The sequence below is a fragment of the Corvus brachyrhynchos genome, unplaced genomic scaffold, assembly GCF_000691975.1.
Source record: "Corvus brachyrhynchos isolate BGI_N302 unplaced genomic scaffold, ASM69197v1 scaffold136, whole genome shotgun sequence".
Classification (NCBI taxonomy): Eukaryota; Metazoa; Chordata; class Aves; order Passeriformes; family Corvidae; genus Corvus; species Corvus brachyrhynchos.
In genome coordinates, this window is record NW_008239080.1 from 7,235,702 (window position 1) to 7,256,510 (window position 20,809).

The 20,809-nt window shown below is 37.0% G+C and overlaps 1 protein-coding gene across 1 annotated transcript; it reads right to left on the minus strand.

The window, feature by feature from the left end:
• Positions 1 to 1,572: 1,572 nt before the first annotated feature.
• On the minus strand, positions 1,573 to 17,189 carry FBXO9 (F-box protein 9). The gene is made up of 12 exons (XM_008637642.2): positions 17,059 to 17,189; positions 15,903 to 16,061; positions 15,342 to 15,399; positions 12,352 to 12,451; positions 9,055 to 9,185; positions 7,728 to 7,842; positions 7,079 to 7,197; positions 6,701 to 6,791; positions 5,607 to 5,702; positions 4,803 to 4,896; positions 3,936 to 4,090; positions 1,573 to 2,967 (listed from the first exon to the last, which is right to left on the minus strand). Exons 2-12 carry the CDS (start codon positions 16,047 to 16,049, stop codon positions 2,859 to 2,861), a joined length of 1,215 nt encoding a protein of 404 aa, XP_008635864.1. The 5' UTR covers positions 16,050 to 16,061; positions 17,059 to 17,189; the 3' UTR covers positions 1,573 to 2,858.
• Positions 17,190 to 20,809: the final 3,620 nt, after the last annotated feature.

Consider the following 20,809-nt stretch of genomic DNA (forward strand, 5'->3'; position numbering starts at 1 on the left):
CAAACAAAACAGATTCTATTGTTCTCTTTCATTAAATAAAGAAACTCATGTAAACACCACATGTTTTTTAAATCCTGACCAGCTTGGCTTAGGGCTATCAAGCAACTCAGCTGAACTAGCAGCTGGACAATGTCTACCTGCTGGTCCCTTGCTCAGGGTGCTGGATTCCACCTTCTCTTTACACACAAAGGTTTAACTGGTGCTAATCTCCAATCAGACTGAGACAAATCAGCATAACATCTGATCACCTGAGCGTCTTCTCTACACAAAACTGTGCACTCTGCTGTCTTTAATTCAATGCATAGAAAAGATCCACAGCTCCGAGAATGATGTTTCTGTCACCTTTTGTAGCCCTCCTCCCATTTTTGTAAGTGAATTTGTCTCAACTCCTTCAGTAACTCTTGGGAAAAAAGACTGTATAGGTGTACACCTTATTCTTTTAGTCAAGTTACTAATACAATTAGTAAAGGACAATTTTACACCAGTAAACTAGTTATACCAACTAATGTCATTATATGATAATGAAAAGGACAATGAAACTAAATTATAAGAACATAGAGCCTCTAGTAATTAGAGCCTTGGACTACTGAAAACACTACACAGAATGAAGGAAAAGCAACTAGTCACCAATTTTTTACTGAAACAGATGCTATTTTAATAGATGCACATAGTAACAGTGCACATATACAACAGTAATAGTACCTGCTCATTAACCAATTCAAAACACAAAACTAGCTTGACTCTTATATCACTTAATGCAAGCAAATTCATCACAGCTCAGTCTCATATATAGAAGGCTCACAGAATTTTCTTGGTGAAGGAGTATTTCATATAATCTCAAAATAATCATTGCTTGAGACTTCTGTTGAATCAACATCTCAATTTGTAACTAGCCAGCTTTTCCTTACGCCCAGACTTACACATGGCCAAAGCAAAGAAAAACAATATGTCAGAAGAAGCAACTAGGTTTTGGTATGAAAAGAGCTCTGAGTTAAAAGGCTCCTCTATTACATCCAACTTGCTTACCATACAAGAGTGTACCTCAACTAATAATCAGTATCATCATCTGACTCTTGTGGCAAAACTGACACTTCTCAGCAGGCAGAATCAGACCTTTACCTTTCACCCTCAACAAAAAGCGTTGCTAATTAACAGATTTTCCTGTTTACAAACTTTGCAATATTTCAAAACATGAAGCTGATGTTCTAAGCAGTTGCTTTTCCTTTGAGCAATGAGCACACACAATAGACTCCTTATTAAACATTCTGTTGTATGAAGTGATAGTGCAACTGCAGTCTAAGGATGCAGACCAAAGTCTTGTAGGCAGAGCCTTATTACAATAGCTAGAAACATGAACTTTCAGATGTACACATCCTCATTGAGAAATCATGTACCTGAAAACTGCTCTACTTTTCTCAGCTAACCTGTAAGGAGTGTAATAAAAAGTCGTTAAGAGGTTAATTCTACCTGTCAATCTTGTCTGGCATGTAGTTTATGCACAGTAGCTCATAATTAATACCATTAACTCTATGAAAATACAGATTTCTTGGGAAAATAAGAAATTGCAAGGGATTGCACGTTCAAAATCATGATTTATTGATGTATTTTTTAATCATGTAGCTCCTTGCAATGATACAGTTTATAAATTATAGAACAAGTATAGTTCTTTCCACAGCTTTCACATTTTAGTCCTCCAGTCCAGATCAGTATTTTGAAACAAGATGATCAAAGGTAAATTATGCAAAATGGCTTAAAAAAAACTACACTAAAAAGCTTCAGTTCTTCCAGGATCCAAGATACACACATAATAAGCAGCATTACAATGTCTGCACTACACCCCCAAGCGATATATGCAGGAGAAGCAGCGTACAGTACCTGCACCAGACCTCAAGGTACACTTCATGATTAGCAGTACACAGCACCTGAACATCTACAGCAGCCTCCAAATTTAACTTAGTAAAACAAATGCTCAAAGGGTTTACAGCATGTGTGGCAAGGTTAGATGAAGGGTTGTAGCACGTTACAATAGTGTCCAAGTGAGCCCTGCTTACCTGTGCATTCACACCAGGCCAGTGCACGAGCAGTACACACCAGCATTTCACCCCTGCACTGTGACACTCTCCAAGCAGGGACACAGACCTGCAAACTCATCCTACAGTACACGGGAACAACTCATTGCCCATATCCCTCTCCCTTCCACGCACATCCCATGGAGAAGGCAGGCAGGCTCCACTGAACTTCTACCAAGATCAAATTACATTGAGGAGCAACTGACACCACTGCATTGGTGGGGATGTACCTCTGCAGTCAAACTTTAAACTTCGTGCTTGCTTGCCCTTGATTGTTTTTCCTTAAGGTTGATGTTGACAAAATGCCATATCTTAAAGGCAAACAAAATTAAGTTTAATTTAAAGAAAACATTTATTTGAAGTTCTTTGAAGTCACACAGTTTAACAGATGACAACTTTCTCCCTTTCATATTTCAAGTCTTCACCAGAGACCATACACACTGTCCCATGGACAATGAGATTTTCCTATTGATTCCTTTTGAACAAATCAGTGTCTAGGCAGATGAAGATTCACATTTTAACCAGACTAATTTAAAAATAGTTTTTAAAAAACCCCAACACAACAAAACAAAACTTTGTTATCAAATTCTTATCACAAATAAAAGGTGTTTAACACTCATAAGCTTGATCTCAAAACAAAATCCCAGCCATTCACAATCAAATAGAACATACCGCCTTCAAAAAAATTCCCGGAATTTTAAAATGCTCCAAATATATACACATTTATAACTTAAGTGCTTATTAGCTACAACCTTTTACTCATGCAAAAGTTGTGAGAGGAGGAGTTTCTTAGAGTGGCTTTTCTGAATATGCAGTAAAACTCTTCACTCGTGCAAAGAACAAAGGGGTGTACATTTTGTCAATGTCAAAAGTAGTAACAGCTGTCTCACCAGTCGATCTGCAAAGAGCATTGTAAAAGTTAAATCAGACATAAGTTGCTGTTTGAGTCCCTCAGTAATGCAATCATGTTCCATGGTACAGTGTGTGCATCAAACTACAGTTGGAATAAAGTGTCTTTTGTAATGCCTTGTTCTGAAAGCATTTGAGTACTGGCTGAATCACACTATACAGAATTCATTTCAACTTTCATATCTAAGAAACCACTTTCCCTTTCCACTCTTATTATGAACTCTAAGACGTGAGTAGTACAGAAACTTCATGAATGAAAAGAATGTCTGCAATATGCACACTTCCTCATAAATTAGGTATGACAACATTAGCTTTTACAAAACTGATTTTCTGTTTATGGAAGTTACCTATACTCCCAACCATCAGTAGTTTATTTCCTGTATTTTATATTTCCTGTATATTCTCACAGCTCAACAGCTGAGCTATGTTCCTGTAAAAACACTGAATATAAAGATTAAGAACACTGGAAGACAAGGCCTAAATCTACCCTAACTGCCAACATCAAACATTTGGAAAGCCAACTTGCCAATAATTTGGAGGGTCAGGTGCAAGAACAGTGGTCATGGCTCCTGCCTGGTTAGTGATCAGAACAGCTTGCCACATGCCCATATTTCTGCACTGCTGAATTATATATCTTAATGAATATACACTTTCCCTCACTAACACCACATTAAGTCATTCAACCCTGATTCAGTTCCAAAATCAAACACTCTGAATAAATCCTTTAAAAAGCTGAAATACTGCACTTATACTACTTAGGAAACCTCCTATTATCATTAGAACAGGTTACTAAAATCTTGGGATTTCTTAACGTAAAAGTTCAAATTAAGATATTTTGTTAAAGCCACCTAAGTCTCAGACTCTTTACATTTTTTGTGCTTAGTACTGGACAAATTAACATCACTTTTAATTCTACAGTTTAGTATCCTTCTTAGCTCCTGTTCTCCATTCACTTACCTGCAAGTGATGTGACAAGAATGATGTATCCACACAAGTTTGTTGAACCTCTGGCGCCCACTGGAGCACAACTGTAGTCCTACATGGAAACTGTGATCTGTTTCTTGAGCAGGAACTCGGCGGAAATACCTGTATTTGTGGTAATCAACTGGTTTCTGTACAGAGAAATAAGAAGTTTCATGACCTACAAAGAACACATTGTGCAACTATTTATCCTGAGTAATTGTGAGACCAGACTGGTAAAACTCTTGATACTTAAAAACAAGTACTACTGTTCCTTCAAAATACATAAATGTGTATGTTAATGATGGAAGAAGTTTTCAGAGAAAGCAAAATAAGCATGGAGGACACCACCCAACTGTGCATACTCACTGTAACACTTCTTACTCTTCACAGGTTTCTCTTGACTAGCACTTTGGTAATCAGAAGAATGTGTAAGTAAGTTAATCAAATCATTCATAGTTCAATTAACAAATACTGCTTATTTAGTTTTACTAAACATAACTGCACACAGTCAAATCTGATCTTAGAAAAGGACCTATTCATCCTTCTTTTGTGTTAACAATGGTGACACCTAATAGCACCACACCTGGAAATAAAGCCTAAGGGGGAGAACAACTGTTTAAATGTGAACCAGATATTTATTTGCCTTGAAAATTTATTACAGATCTGGGGACAAATGTAAGAGACATCACTGAGGTTATTTATTTATATTTTATTTTTAAACAATTTTAAAAATTAAATTAATTTTTTAATCCTTTGGTGTAATGCAAATCTTTGGGTCCCTTAAAACATTCAGACTGAGTAAAATCTTGTTAGGAGCACCCTCCTTAATCCATTTCTCCTCTATTCTATTTTTCTACCTACCTCTTCCTTCTTCTTCATTATTACAGCAAATACTTTGGTTTGATTGTCTTTTTCCTGGGAAAGGCGATAATGGCCAAGCAAGATTGCATCTGTTCTGCAAGGTTAAAAAGAAGGATACTATCAAGGACATAAAAATATTCCGTGTCTCAAAAGCATGATGTTCTTGTAAGACAAATATCAGCAATGAAACAAAGACTGACTACATAGCATAATTATATAAACTATTTCTTATTTCCATTCAGTAAAGGCTCATCAATGATATTAAATGATGAAAACATTTTGGGAAGTTGCTTCTAATTTTCCCAAACAGGACAGTAAAGGTAGGTTAATTGGTTCTACCTAGCCTACTGCTTAATATTTACAGATTTCTGGTGAACAGCTCAAACCTGTTTTGAAGTTGCAAATTGTTTTCTATGTTTTTATGTGCAAACATCAAGAAGTAATAATTTCGACATAACCCAATGAAATCTTTATTTTCCTTCAGTTAAGGAAGTATGAGAAGGCAGTCAGTAACCAAATAGTATCTTTAAAAGGACTGTTCTATCTACGTGCCTTAAAAATTTCAAATCACATAACCCACAAATTAAATCTAATTACAATATCAGGACCCTAAAAGGAAAGATATCTTTGCATAAACATCAAAATTTTTTGTAGTTCTTAGGAGAGAATTATAAACATCTATAACACAATATAAATAACATTGTTTTCCTAAGCCAGGATATAGAATCTGAGACAAAAGTAAATAGAAATTGCTAGGTAAAAGCAAAATGAAAACGGTAGAGCCAAATTCTTTATTTCAATAACCTTGTGTTTTTCGTCCGCAAGCGGGGAACTATAGATTGAGGATCTTCAGGAGTTGTTAGCATCATAACTTGACCATCTGGAAAGAATCTCAAATACCTGCAAAAACATAATTACACAATGCAAACCTAGAAAATACATCCTTTTCCTGTCTTTTTTTCTGTTTGTTTGCTTTTAAAATCACAGGATGTCACCCAGAAGGATTTAGGATTTAATTAGTAATAGCATTTGAAAACACATTTCTTCATACATAACAGAAAAAAAAGAGATCAGAAATCAAAAGAGAGTGATGAATATTGAAAGAGGAAGTTATGAAGAGTTACAAAGTTTTGTCACCTCTACCAAAGCAAGGTGCCTACCCTGGGATCAAAACTGACCTCAAGTTTCTCCATTCCTAGCATCCACTGAGACCAATGCAACAAAATCTGTTACAGTATCAGTACAGAATTAGCAATGTCATATGGACTTTTTCAGGTTCTGGAATCCAACTGATTTTTACAGGACTGAAATACTGTGCAGATGTTTGAGACTACAGCAATAGCCATCAGGTTCAATGGTTTCTATGAACAGCTTCCAGCCTCAGAAGGGACAGCAGAATGAAACAATAAATGCTGGCAACGGCAAGACGAACAACAGCAGAAAAACAGGCTGAGGAAACAAATGGCAAGGCATTTACATCAAGTTGAGAAAGCCCAGCCTCTTGAGTTTTACAACAGATTACACATAAGCTAAACGACTAATCTTGAACAATCACATGTATTTTCTTTGCTGAATTCTGTCATGTGTTCTATCAGAAATGTAAAGCAAAAGTTGCTTAGAGAAAGAAATCTGCAGATGAGTATTAACTGTTATACGTGTTCAAGCTTTAGCCACATTACATGGTTTAAGTGAGAATGAAACATGTTTCTAAGCTCATTTCTAATTATCATAATAAATCCTATTTCTAAAACCTATTCTCAAAAAATACACATTGCTTTACACACTGTAGCAGTCCCATTCAGTTTTACAGAATGATTATTGTCTGTGATAGCCAGAGGTGGATTTAAAGAACTAAAGAGAGAGAAACATTTCACTCACTCATTGTACTACAGCTCTACCTGTAATATTCCACTTGGTGCCATGCTCTATAGAAACCATCAAGAGACTGTTCTCCTTGACGTATGTATTTTGTCTTGCTGACATATACACCTACAGAAAAGGAAGATATATGAACAAAAATTAAGAACATAAAATATTTATGATGGAAAACCAATAATCTAAAACTTTTGATAAGCTTTTGTTACTTAAATACATGGAAGTTTTTATTTTCAACCCTTGCACCTTTCCCTTCCCTTTGCAGATATTCTACAAATTCAAATGCATGGACAAATTCAGATTAGGTCTAACAACAACAACGTCATAAACATCAAACCCACCTGACTGTTTCTGTCATGGCTACATACATAGTTACAACTATTTCCAGAAGTACTGCTTACCATCAAATCGAACGCGAGGCCTTTCCAAAAACATGTCCCTCCAAGACGCATATGGAACAAGTTTATTGCAGCTCCTGCCCCATATTTTCAAACAGACTTGATGCCAGATTTCAGGATCTCTAGTGAAAATGAGAGAAAAGCAAACCCCATAACTTCCCTACAAACCCTGTTTAGCTTTTATATATCAAAGTAACACTCCCTTACTTAGTTTGGATGCAACTAAAAGAACCTTTCTCAAACAGAAATAGCTCATAATTTAAAACCTTTGACTAATTTACTTAATCCTGGAGTGTTTGAAAGCTTTTTCCTCTTCCAGTGAAATTTAAGAACAGAGTGTCATTTTCATCCTAGTACAGAACCACAACACTGCAGCACACTGGCACTTCTCTATGTGGCTGTATGAGCATGACAACATAACAGACCCTATTTTGGAGACCTGAAACTAATTTGCAAACAGGGAAGAGCAAGTAATAGTTTCTGCTAGATTTTTTATTACAGTAAAGTCATCTATCTCACATACAATTTAATAGTCTATTCAAAAACTGATTAGCACTGTGAGGAGCTTAACATGAAAATGTCCATGGGAAGGAAAAGCAGGAGATACTCAGTGCAAAGAGAAGCTTCACTCTGGATAAATTATCTACAATACCTGGCACAAATGTAAAATCCTCGACAAACAAGGGATAATTGCTCCAATGATCTTAGATCCAAGTCACTTGAAACCACCCATCGGAAAATGTACATTAGTACTTCCATAGGTAATGCTTAAAAGAGAAAAGAAATCCTTGTTAGATGCAACCCGTAAATCAACAGGTTATTTATAATTCCATGTTCGGCTTTTGACTATCCATTAAAAAATCCTACTTTTCACACTGTAGCCCAATGCCAGAGAACAAAAAAAAAATTATCTTTAACTTAAAAGGTCACTATAGATTAGATGTGATATCCATAAAGAATCCTTTTCAGCCTACTAACTTCTGAAGCAGACATTGTGATTTTTTGAAAGTTTTCATTCTGCTATAAGAAAGTCGGTAAAAAAGATACTCTAACACAGGACTGGCTGGAAAGCAGAATATAAATCTAGAGACCAACATTGCTTCTCAAAGGACACATCTCCTGAGATCATTTTAGAGTACTGTCTGCAACATCTTGTCTTTATTGGCAAAAAAAGAAAATACATTTTCCCAAGTGTACAATGCACCAGTTATTAAAATAAAATAATTTTTTAAACCCTATTTTCTTTATGTTTTGATTTGCTTCACTTACTTCATTTTCTTTCCTTGACCAGAAAAAAGGAGATCAGGCCAAGATTTCAAAATGCAACTGATAATTTAGGATGCAGAACAAAAGTATCTGTTTTTAAGAAAGGTCATAGCTCATAGCTCATATACACTCTCTACAATTTTCATCTCATAAGGAAGTCTCGGGATAACTGTCCCAGAACTGAAGCACTGGAAGTCATTAACCTTCAAAAGACCTTCTAGCTTTGTTATATAGTCTTTCTAAACCTGCAAACACACTTGTTGCAAAAATCTCATACAGAATCAGATAAAATCAAGACATGTGAAGATGCATACCATTCACAGAACAATTGTCTCTTACTCACAGTTAAAAACTGTAATACGTATTTGCAACCAAAACAGAAGAACTGGAAGGAAAACTGGAATACACTTACTTCAGCAAGTCATTCCTAGAAGTTGCTACTTTTAAGTATGCCTCTGATCCTGAAAATTCTACTCAGAAATACTACACGGAAACAGCTTGTGTGATAAAGACAAGATCTTGTATGAGAACAAGATTTGTTTACCTAGTTGATCATTTTTTGTTCTTTGTATCTAACTATACCAGTAAATAAAGAGATCATGTATGCACTTCTTCAAAGGTGGCTTTTGAAATAAGGAGACAAATGTTTTCATCAAGTGAAACGTCTATATAAATTCTGCCTCTCAACTCTTACAGTGTATCATAACTCATACCTGAGATATGGGTCTGGCTGACATCAACTTCAGGCTGACAAAGTTTGACTGAAGATTCCTGAAGAGTTAACTGCTGTTGGAAATCCGTCAGGAGATCTGCCATTTTGTCATCCTCTTTGTTATCCTCAACACTAGAAAAGGGGCAATGCCAACACTGTAATATTGGACAGAACATACCAACAGATGTCCTCATCTTGGCATCAATCCACTGCCTTACTCTCATTCAATAGAGTTGTTTCCTGTGTGTTTTTAAAGCAATCTCATTTCATCATACAATAAAGCAACTACTGAAATATGATCAAGTTCATTTAGATGTTGCTGGAATGCCTCTGACAGTAACAACTGGGTTTTTTTCATTAAATTCCCATCCCAGTTTTTTTTTTGTATTTGAGAGTTTTTTAGTGAAGTCACTGAAGAATTTCTTGACCCTATGAAAAGAAAAATCTCATCTTGCACTTTGTCTAAAATATGGCATATGCAGGAAATAAAGTGCCGTTAATGAAAAGTTGTATTTTGTAATCCTTCTCATATAATGTAAGATATTGGAAACAATTAAGGATTATTTTTCACTCTTGTGTTATTCACTAAAGAGTGATCCTTGGTGGGTTTATTCAACAACAATGAAGGAAAACTATTTTTGTACATATTCTGTAAATAGGCAGAAATAATAAATTTCAGGAGCCAGAACAAGATAGAAGAATGAAAACAATAAGCTTGCTACTCATCAGTAAACTTGAAGGATTACTAAGTGATAAAAGAACATTACCACACTGAAAAAATATGTCTAAATTTAAGTTGTATGTCATAATAAGATCTTTTAATAGCTGCCTGCTTGCTTGCCCCAAATAACCAGAAACTACATATAACCCCTTAAGCGCACCACAAAACACCTTTTTTCCCCTGACTTGGTATACAAGCCAATTAAGAAATCTTCCAGTCACTTTTTAATACTATTCAATTCTACTTTAAACAAGCTAATAGAATGAGCTGAGAATATAAGCAAGCAACTAGTAGACCTACCAATGGGTTTTGAAGTATCATAGAGAAGACGATTATGTTTGGGCCTGCCATAACTAATACTACAGTAAAATGTTGCACTGAACATATCTTCCTTTATTTTGATGAGTACGATGGTTGGTCCCAGTATCTACAGGCCACATTGTAAACTGTTTTTTCAAATTTGATTGTGTAATTTGTTTTTTCTCCTTAAGACTGTATGAAAAACCTTCAACAGTAATTCAGAAAGCACAAACACCACAACTAAAATCTCTCAAAACAATGTATCTCTACAAATACTGCTTTTAACCAATTGAGACTACTGGTTGTTTTTCCATCACTGCCACATAGTGCCGGGAACAGTACAGCAACACTTAGAAAACTAAATAAAAATCCACAGATTTGTAGAATCATTTAGGTTGGAAAAGACCTCTAAGATCATCAAGCCCAACCATTAACCCAGCACTGCCAAGTCCACCACTAACCATGTCCCTAAGTGCCACATGTACGCATCTTTTAAATACCTCCAGGCACGGTGACTCAACCTCTTCTCTGGGCAGCCTGTTCAAAGTGCTTGACAACCCTTTCTTCGAAGACATTTGTCCTAACATCCACCCTAAAGCACACCCTGAGGTCATTTCTTCTTGTCCTGTGCTTGTCATTTGGGAGAAGACAGCAACCCCTACCTCAATACAACCTCCTTTCAGGTGGTTGTAGAGAACAGCAAGATCTCCCCTGAGCCTCCTTTTCTCCAGGCTTAACACCCCCAGCTCCCTCAGCTGCTCCTTGTAAGATCTGTGCTCCAGACCCTTCACCAGCCCCATTGCTCTTCCCTGGACGCACTCCAGCCCCTCAATATCTTTCTTGTAGTGAGGGGCCCAGACCTGGACACAACACTCGAGGTGTGGCCTCACCAGTGCTGAGTACAGAGGGACAATCACTGCCCTGGTCCTGCTGGCCACACTACTGCAGATACAGGCCAGGATGACATAGGCCTTCTTGGCCACCTGGGCACACACTGGCCCATGTTCAGACAACTATCAACCTGGATCCCAGGGTCATTTTGCAACATGCAGATTTCCAGCCACTCTGCGCCCAGCCTGTAGCTCTGTGTGGGGTTGCTGTGACCCAAGTGCAGGACCCAGCACTTGGCCTTGTTGAAGCTCACACTGTTGGCCTTGGCCCATTGATCCAGCACGTCCAGATCTCTCTGCAGTGCCTTCCTACCCTCCAGAAGGACCACTTCCACCGAACTTCACGTCAGAGAGTCTTAATGGAGTAGAGAAAGTGATGATAAAGAAAGAAAATAATCCTATGAAAACCAAGATTTTTACATGACCATAGTGCATGATCCAGTAGTTTTCCTAGTGCACAAATGCACAGCAAAGATTTCATGCCAGCAACACATTCAGAAATTAAAATAATGGATGTAAGTAAAGCACTTAGCTCATCTTGCACTGTTTTATATTAAGTCAACTGCTGCATTGGAGCTGTACTGTTCTGGGGCAACAAGACTGAGCTAGTAATACCACAGGGACATGATTGTGCTTTCCTCTTTCAGTCTCCATTTTAAAACTCTTGATTTCTTGATGCAGCTATCAGCAGCACCAATGGCTGCTATGAGTAAGCAAGTAATTGGGAAGCTGTTTCATAAGCTTGTCTACGTTTGGCTGCAAGGGCTGTAACAGAAGTTTTGGCCCTCCTTAAACAGATGTCTGGGGCTCATGTTACACCAACCATAAGCCACTACACACACATCTGCTGTACTAAGGCTAGGGGTATTCTGATGCCTGTAATGATGACAGACTAGACTACTCAGATTGCAATCTTTGAGCTTCTAAATGTATTGCTCTACTGAAAATGCTCTCATTTGGCTGTGTTAGCACAAGAACAGATTATTCCATCGTTTAAGTAAGATGCTTATTTTGTACTATGAAGCTTTGACTAATTACTCTTTTTGCCATCTACAACTTTGTAGATGACCAAAAAACAAAGTGACTGATGCTTTTTTTTTCTTAATTAAGTAACAACGTAACTATTTGTAATCCTTCCCCCTGAAATCAGCTACCTCCAAACAAGCCTGTTATCATCTTCAAAAACTAAAGTCAAGTCCTCCTTGGACTAATACATCTGTAAATGTTCTGTGAAGCAGTCTACTAACTGAGATTAGGTAAGTTTTCCACATACTAAGAGACTTAAAACTGCATGTTACAGAGTATTGATATCCTTCAGAAACAAAATGCCATGTTTCAGTACTCCTATGCTACTAATCCTACTTAATCAGTAAAATTTCATACTTACCACCTCTTTCCAACTCCATCGCCATCTGGGGACCGTGTATAGGTGATCTTAAACTCTATGTCAGGTACAAGCTGCATGGCTAGACGATAAAACTTGATGGCTGAAAATAAAGGTTTGATGTTCAAACATATCTGATACCCATACTAGCTTATCAAAGCAAAGACTATTTTCAGAGACATGGTTTCAGCTAAAAGCACTAAAAAGGTGGAAAATGCCTTTGCCTAAGAAAGCTTATTTAGTCTAAACTGTTAGGTTTAAATTCAATACAGAAGAGAGGAACATTAAGTACCTATTTTCAAAACTAAAACCTCATACACTTTTTCAGAATAAAGAGTTATCTCAGATGTGTTTCAGCTTTTACAGATTTATGTTATTTACCACAAATTCAATTATGGACTAGAAGATTTTACATTAAAACATTACAAGTCCTGATGTTGCTTGTTACCCAGCACTTCCACGGATTTCTCAACAAGCTGTAAAGATTTTAGACAGAAGATCCATAACTAGCTATAAGTTAAATGAAAGAGAAAAATTATGCAGGTAGCTTAAGTCCCTGGTATAGCACAGACAGGCATTCAGATATATACAACACTACAAAGGTGAGAATGATGAATAAAATATTGTTGCAACTTTAAAATTTCAACAATAGATGCAACATATCAATTTCTCTATGGAAACCCCTGGGATCTAAAGAAGGCACAGAAGCAAGCCACTCAACACACTGAAGGCGAGGAAAGCAGCCTTGTCACAAAACTATGGGATGTGAAGGAAAACCTGACAGATTGGGTTTTGCACGCTTTTCTCACACACAGAGAAAATACTTCTGCCTCTTGCACTACAAAGATCCTACAAACACTGAGTAGAGAAAGGGGTTCAGGAACATCACTGTGGCAACAAACTGTTATTTAAGCTGCAGAATATCTTTCTTCTGAGTCAGCTCTGTGAATCCTTCTTAATTTAAATGAATTGATTGTATGTACACTAAATCTATTTTAATACCAGTATTAAAATCATGTATGCATGTATATGTTTCTTTGTATTCCCGCATCATGACACCAAGATCAGACGGCAATTCTTCTTCAAGCTTGGACTCTTAAAATCCAAACTCAAATAAATCATCAATAAGTGTGGAGCTCAGAATTTGTCTAGTGAGTCTGAGAAACCAGAGTTTGAGGCTAGTAAGTGTTCCTATTTCCTTGAGTTCATGTCAGGGCCAGTGACTGATAAATAGTATCACTGGCTACTGAGGATGAGAAATACCAGCAGACACAGATCAGTCTCAACGTTAGCACTTAATATTGCAGACAAGGCCTTTACTGTACTTAAGCAAGAACAAGCTGCAGCACATAACTGTCTCACAAACATCAGGTATCAGCAGATTTCAGAAGCAGGTTTGGATTCTGGTGACCTGGGCCAGGTCAGCAAATAAAAGCCTGGTCTGAAAACAGATGTCCCAACATGCGCTCAGTACTGTATCTGTGTCTGGCATAGGACCGTGCCTCTAAGGTCACATAGATCTATGTGCAGAAACAGTACAGTTTAGTTCTCTAAGTCTCAAATCAAATTCAATTGAGAAAGATGAATTTATATTCATGCAATCCAGATGTCTGAAACACTTTTGTGAATGGAACTCTGTTAGATATTACTATTTCTCTGCTGCTATGTTTAACATACACGGAGTGCACTGAAGCAGATGAAGCAACAGCTTTCATTTTATATACACAATGGTTAAATAGACTGCTTTCCTCACCTTTTTTTTTTTTTAATTTACTCAGAAAGAACCTTCACAATCTACTACATGATTTCCTAAATATGTTACCAGATTTTTAGTTCTGACATACTTTTTATTGTGCATTTAATCCTATACCAAACACCCACCATATCTTAGCCTAAAGTAGTTTTGCCCTGTAAAAACATGTAACAAATTAGAAACTGAGACAACTAATTTTATTAACTACAGGGGACTCATATTTCTCTCAGTTAATATGAAATATGAAATAACAACCAGAAATCCTGAAAAGGAAGGAAAATTCCCATGGTGGAGTAGAAGTTTTGTATTCAGCAGGTGGCTGAGTTCAGGAGCTTCCAGAGTTCTCTCAGATTTTTATATCTTAACTTATTTTGCAGCTGCACTTTAAACACAGTGGTCAAACCCTCTGGTGGATGAGCAGGATGGCACATACGTTCTGCTTCGCTTTCTTTCTCGCATGTAAGAAATAGAAAATTGATATCTCCACTACTGACCTACAGGACTTGGAAGTCAGGACAGACTTTTTACTCTCTAGATTCTAAAAACTAAATATGAGAAAGAAAACTTGAATTTCCATTTTTACTAGTGCTGATAGCAAGAGTGCAGGTAAGCAAGCTAGGCACCTTAAACATTTATGACAAACCTCAAAGACTACCAGACTTAAACATTCACTTCAGGAATTCTTGAAAAAGCTAATTTAGCTGGATGTGTTAATTAAAAAAACAAACAAAAACCACCAAACCCAAACAGCACCTTAAAAAAAAAAAAAAAAAAAAAAAAGCACCAACCAAAGAAACCCACAACCAAACAACAAAGCATTCCACGGATTAAGCAGTTTTATTCTCAGTGGAACAATGAAGAACTGTGAGCACAGGAAATACAGTACATTTCCTTGATTAATTATTATGCTAATTTCATGTTACAGAAGTAACGTAAAGAAGCATTCTATATGAAGAAGCAATCTAGTGCTCCATTAAATTGCAGTATTTCAAGATACTGTTATTTTCCCTGAAAGCTAGAAATTCCTTCCTTGATATCACTTTTAGCTTTACCTCAACCTTAGAACTGTGATACGATGGTTCCTTCTATAGCATGTTTGTTTTCTTTTTTGAATAACAGAGCTCTCAAATGACTAGTAGCCTGTAGTTTAAGTTCACTGACACCATGCAGATTTTCCCATAAATTAGAGGGTGTTAGATTTTTCTGCAATAAAGGTGTTCATTGTAGACTTCCATATTACCTTCATAAAGGGCCCCATTTTGTTCTTCTTCCACTGCCTTCAGGAAAAGTTCTTTTGCCTGCACAATAAATTACACAGAGCACTTATTTAATTCCTTATAAATACGTATAAATATGACATAAATGTATTTATAAGGATAACGATAATATACAATAACGATATTTACAATATAAATAAGTGCAGTATCACTTGACTTAGAATTATTTTTTGATCTTACCTACTGTACCCTATGACAGAGATGAACAAAATAATTCCATAAATAGATAAGACATACTCATGTGCTACAAGACAACCGAAATTTCCAGTCAACAAACTATCTATATTCCTGCTACTCGCCCTTTACCTACAGTTTTTCAGAAAGCAATTACAAAGGTGACACCAAGGCAAACATAAAGACTAGAAAAATCAGTGTAGAATTATAAAGACATTTAGTATGGAGACAACAAGATAATAACCTCTGTTGTTTCTCCAGATTTAATTCAGCATTAGCTTTTAGAATAGTTATACTGGAACAGTAATACAGACAAATAAAACCTCAAAATTATGCATCTTTTTCTGTACCTTTTCCTCTTTTGCTATCTCCTGTTTTCCCCTGGCATCAACAGACTTTAGTCCAGGTCCTCTTGATGATGCTCTGCATGGCAGAGGTTCCAACCCACTAGAACTCACACCTGGGGCAAGCTCGAACATCCACTGAGCTCTGAACATCTGGAGCTCTGCCTAAAAAACATTATTAATTTTACCTAGTATCACATATTCAGACAGTATATCTTCTGAAGAGACATTATAAAGTACAAACACAAAAAAGAATTTCAAAACTATGCTTTACATTTCCATGTCTTAGATGGCTTCCGTGAATTTAGGCACAGAGAGTCAGCAATTGTTTTATGGTAAATTAAAAAAAAAAAGTGCACAAGTGCTTGTTCAGTCTCACTCAATAACAAAAGTGCTTTTTTCTGGACTGTTCACCTCAGAAGAAAAACTGGTGTTTCAAGAAGTGGTTGTTAGTACTATGGTTATGACCCAAGATTCCATAGGAAACTGTTGTTTCCAGACATGATCATGTTTGTTCTTGTTTATGCAGAATTATCATAAGCAAGAAGTCAATTAGCTCTTAAAATCAAAATTTAGGAAACCTAGTTTTTTGTACACAAGCATGGTAAGCTCTCTGACAACCAAAGCAGTCATTTATATATTATACAGATAAGACCTTACTCTTTTCTCTTTTAAAAATTATGGACTATGCTCTGTGAAACAAGACAAGTTACAATTCTCGCCATGCCCCTTTTTCAGCATCTTTGAATTACACTTTACACGTCTCTTGCAATCATCACAACTTTTGAGGAGCAACTACACAGAAATCTAGTCTTATAAAAGAACAGACTTTTCTATTACACTGCTTTTATCAGCTTTCTGGTCCAGTAGAGAATAACAACTTAAACTGGAATTTGATCCATACAGAAACAGCTGTCCAATTCCTACAGTTCTTCAAAGAAATTCCAGATCTGTCATAAACTTTCTTTTCATCTACACAGACAACTGAAGACTGAATTTGACACTTGAAACACAATGCAAAATTTATCTCACTTTTGGAGGGGCAGAGAGATTAAGTATTTGTCAGATCAACAAATGTGTGGTGACTAAATGAGGATACGTGATGCAGCTTAAATCACAGCAGTACTATGTTTGTAAAAACTCACTAGCATGGGAGACATACCTGAAGATTTGCTTCACCAGATCTTTCACTGTCATCAGTTCTCACCAAATCAGTGTGACAATCTTCTTCAGCTTCTGCCTAGTAAAGAGCAGTCAAATGTGATTATAGGGTCTGTATAAGTCCCCACAGCATATTCACAAAGCACAACTGTCATGGACACACATTTAAAAAAAAAATTAAGCATACTCCCCTTTTGATGATAAAAATTAACTTTAGAACTACTGAGATCAGTTGTACTTCCCTATTAACTCAATGAAGATGGGTTTTGCATTTTAGACAGGTTAATCCAACACAGATTAGTTGTGTATCACTTGAAGGCTTCCATGCTTCAATACAATGGCACACCTGACTAAATACACTCAGTATCTACGTCAAAGCATAGAGCAAAAGCTTCAGTATTAAACAATAATGTGCTTTGTTCCACAAATTAAAATTTAATCACTATCTTCTCTTTCTAAAGATAACCAGTAGTTTTGATTTGTTTAATATTTGCAAGAGCACAAAATGCTTTGAATAACAATAGATATTTTATATATACATGTGAAACTAAACAAAAAATGTATTGGAAAATAAAACAAAAAACTAGCATGAGAGCTTGACAGCTGGTTTTATTTACAGTACAGCTGTGAGACAGGTTAAACAAATAAGATCTGAAATAAGACCTTTGACTAAACTTAACATGGCTCTACATAGGAAGTTAAGCCAGCTAGTTTAAGAGGAAAACTTAAAAATACGCAAATTATTTCTCATTGTGAAATATACTGAGATTTACAGTCTACACTAAAACAAAGGAAAACTAATTCTGAGCATCAGTGACAAGTCACTACAATGACAACAGCAAGATGCCAGTAAGGGGGAAAAAAACCCCAAAACCTCAACTAAGACACTTGTTTAAGGTTCTTTCTGCAGCTGAAGAAAACCAGTTTTTCTGCTATTCTGCACTGAAATTCACACCTGTAGTTCTGCAAGTAGATAATGCAAAGTGAGATTACAAGAAGGCAAACCTGACATTAAGATTATCACAACTACATACAAGAGTTTTATTTCCCACTCCTTTCTATTGTACACAGTGCTCAGAGACTTCAAGCAACATTCTGTCAGTGAGATCTACCAAGCTCTCAAAAAGAAATCTCTACCTCCTGCACAGTCAAAGTGCAAAAATCAAAGCATTCTTGTATTCAGAAAAATTATACCATTTTTACAGCATCTGGAAGTTCTGATCAAACTACAGAATACTAGCAAGCATGATGGGAAGGCAACCTTTAATCTCTTTGTCTTGGTGACAAGCACCTCTATGGAGTTTGCTTATGTCTTCAGATTCCCCAGCAACCACAAATTTACTGGCTTGTCATCTGTAAAAGTGTTTTCACTGATGTCTCAGATAATTTATCATTTACAATTGATAGACATGGTTGGTTGGCTAGAGATAAACAGATATTGCATCTATTTCTACATTCTCATGTTTAATTTCTGTACATTTTTAATTTCCCAGTCGAGGAAACAGGTGAGCCAGAACACTACAAAACACCATTAAATCTGAGCAAGGAGGAAATAACTTGGAAATTTCATGGGCTTTGATTCCAGAATTTAATTGCACAGAGTTAATGCCCTATGAGTTGAGACAGTCCTACCACATTATTAGCATCCAGGAATATTTTGTAGGCAAAGCACAGCCAGCCTAGGAATGAGCTAGCTCTGAAATGGGTGTCTGTAAGTGCATTACTATGGCACTGGGCTGACAGAAATAAGGCGTAAGTCTGTGCGTAGTGCAAGGCCTCTGGTTTGCAGCTGAATTATGTCCAGTCAGCTCTCCAGTCTGGGCAGAATAAGCCTGGTTTTATCTCCAAAATGCAGAAACTAGCAATTTCTAAACTAAATCAACACACTATCTTCTTGTGCATAAAGGAACGCCCATTAAAACCTTTAACTCCTGAATTCTGTAAACAAACTGATTTAAGCGTTGAAACTACTTAGAAGGTTAGGAAGCTGGATGAAGTTTACCTCATTCAAAAACTTTTTATTTCGCTAATATGTTCAACTCTTGATTTTCATCCCCTCCTCTCTGTTCAACTGCCCTATTTCTTCATTTCTGAGTCACAGTCAGACATGGTAGTGGACCAACTGCATCCAAAATGTCATTTGATGCTCTTTAAAACCTAAATGTGCTCTCAACTCAAACCAAAAATACTATGAAGACTTGGCCCACAGTCTAAAAGCTGTCAAAAACCATCATAAAAATGCTTATAACCGATGTTTTGACTTTTACCATCACCTTCCCTATATTTTACGCATGTGTGATCTGCAATCTCTCATACCTCTCAAAAGTCTGTCTTCTGGCAGTGGTAGCAGCCTAAGTGGCCACACCTCTAAATTTACTGGTAAAGCAATTAATTCACATTGCTACTGCACAGAAATGAACTGGAAAACTGATGTCTATTAACAACCTTTCCAGTATTTATTTGACCTGATGACACCCTACGATTTTGCTAGGACAAATGAGTAAACACAGGTACTGTGAAGCAAGGACCTTCACCTGCAGACAGCTCATGAGATCACACCTAAAGCACTTTGCAAAGTGTAAAAATTGGCTCCTTGCCCCCACTCTGACAATACCTGTGTTGTACTTATAGTTTATAAAATTCACAACACTGTGCTCTGACTGCTACTTAGTGGATAAATCTAGACTGTGCATCCTTGTGCTGCTGGGCTTCCTCCTGATACAAGTCAGCTGTCACATGGAACAGTGACTTCATCCTGATTGAAAGCAAGACATCGTAGTGTGTACTGACTGATTGGCTTGATTATTTTCCCTGAGAAAAGCAGTAGTCTGTCAAGCCACCAAAAGGCAACATGTCAAAAGTAAACATCTGAATTAGGCTGCAACCTGTAAAAAATGAAGTCAGCTGAATAGATTCGATTCTGATTTGCTTGCAAAGTTTTAGAAATCATTTGCCAAATGCAGAACTAGTTTATTTGCACAGTTGAGTTTTGTTTTGCAATCAATAGTTGCATGCTGATTTCCTCAGAGTACATTAACTGCTTACTAAACTGTCTGTAACATCACGTCCTTTAATGGTTCTGATCTCTGTTTCAGCAAAATAAAACCAAGATCAGAAACAGTTCAAAGATGAGTGTCACCAGTTGAACAGGGCTCTGTGTTACGTGTGAACCACACAGAACTCAGGGAGGAGCAAGCACGGCAAAGCGAAACAGTGACTGTCAGCTAACATTCCTCTTGGTTTTATAAAAAAATGAGAAAGCCGCCCTATTTTTCTGTAAATGTGGTAGAAGCGACACCGTATTCAAAAATAAGAGCTTTTGTAACCGTGGTGAGACATTTTAAGAGCTCCTGTGTGATATAAATGGTTTAACTTTGAATGACTGAGTTCTCATCATGGATACTTGAATCCATATTGAGGCGCCGTCAATAAAGCAATACTGAACCAAGGAGTATTTCTGATATGTTAAATAACAACTCAAATAACTCGAGTCCCTGGCCCACGGAGCCCTTTAAATTACTGAGTGACTTTAAGCCACCACATTTTCGAGGGAAGAAAGGGAAAGGAAGGGCACGCTCCTCTGTAATGACACAGGGATTTTGTTACGCGCTCCTACGGAGAGCTAGATCGCTCCACAACCAAGCAGCCCCACTGATCAAAATCCTCTGCGGGAGGCGGCCGTGTCTCGCCGCGGTGGGGCGGGATCACGGCATGTTTCCCACAAGCATCACTGGGTGCCCCGGGGCGAACAG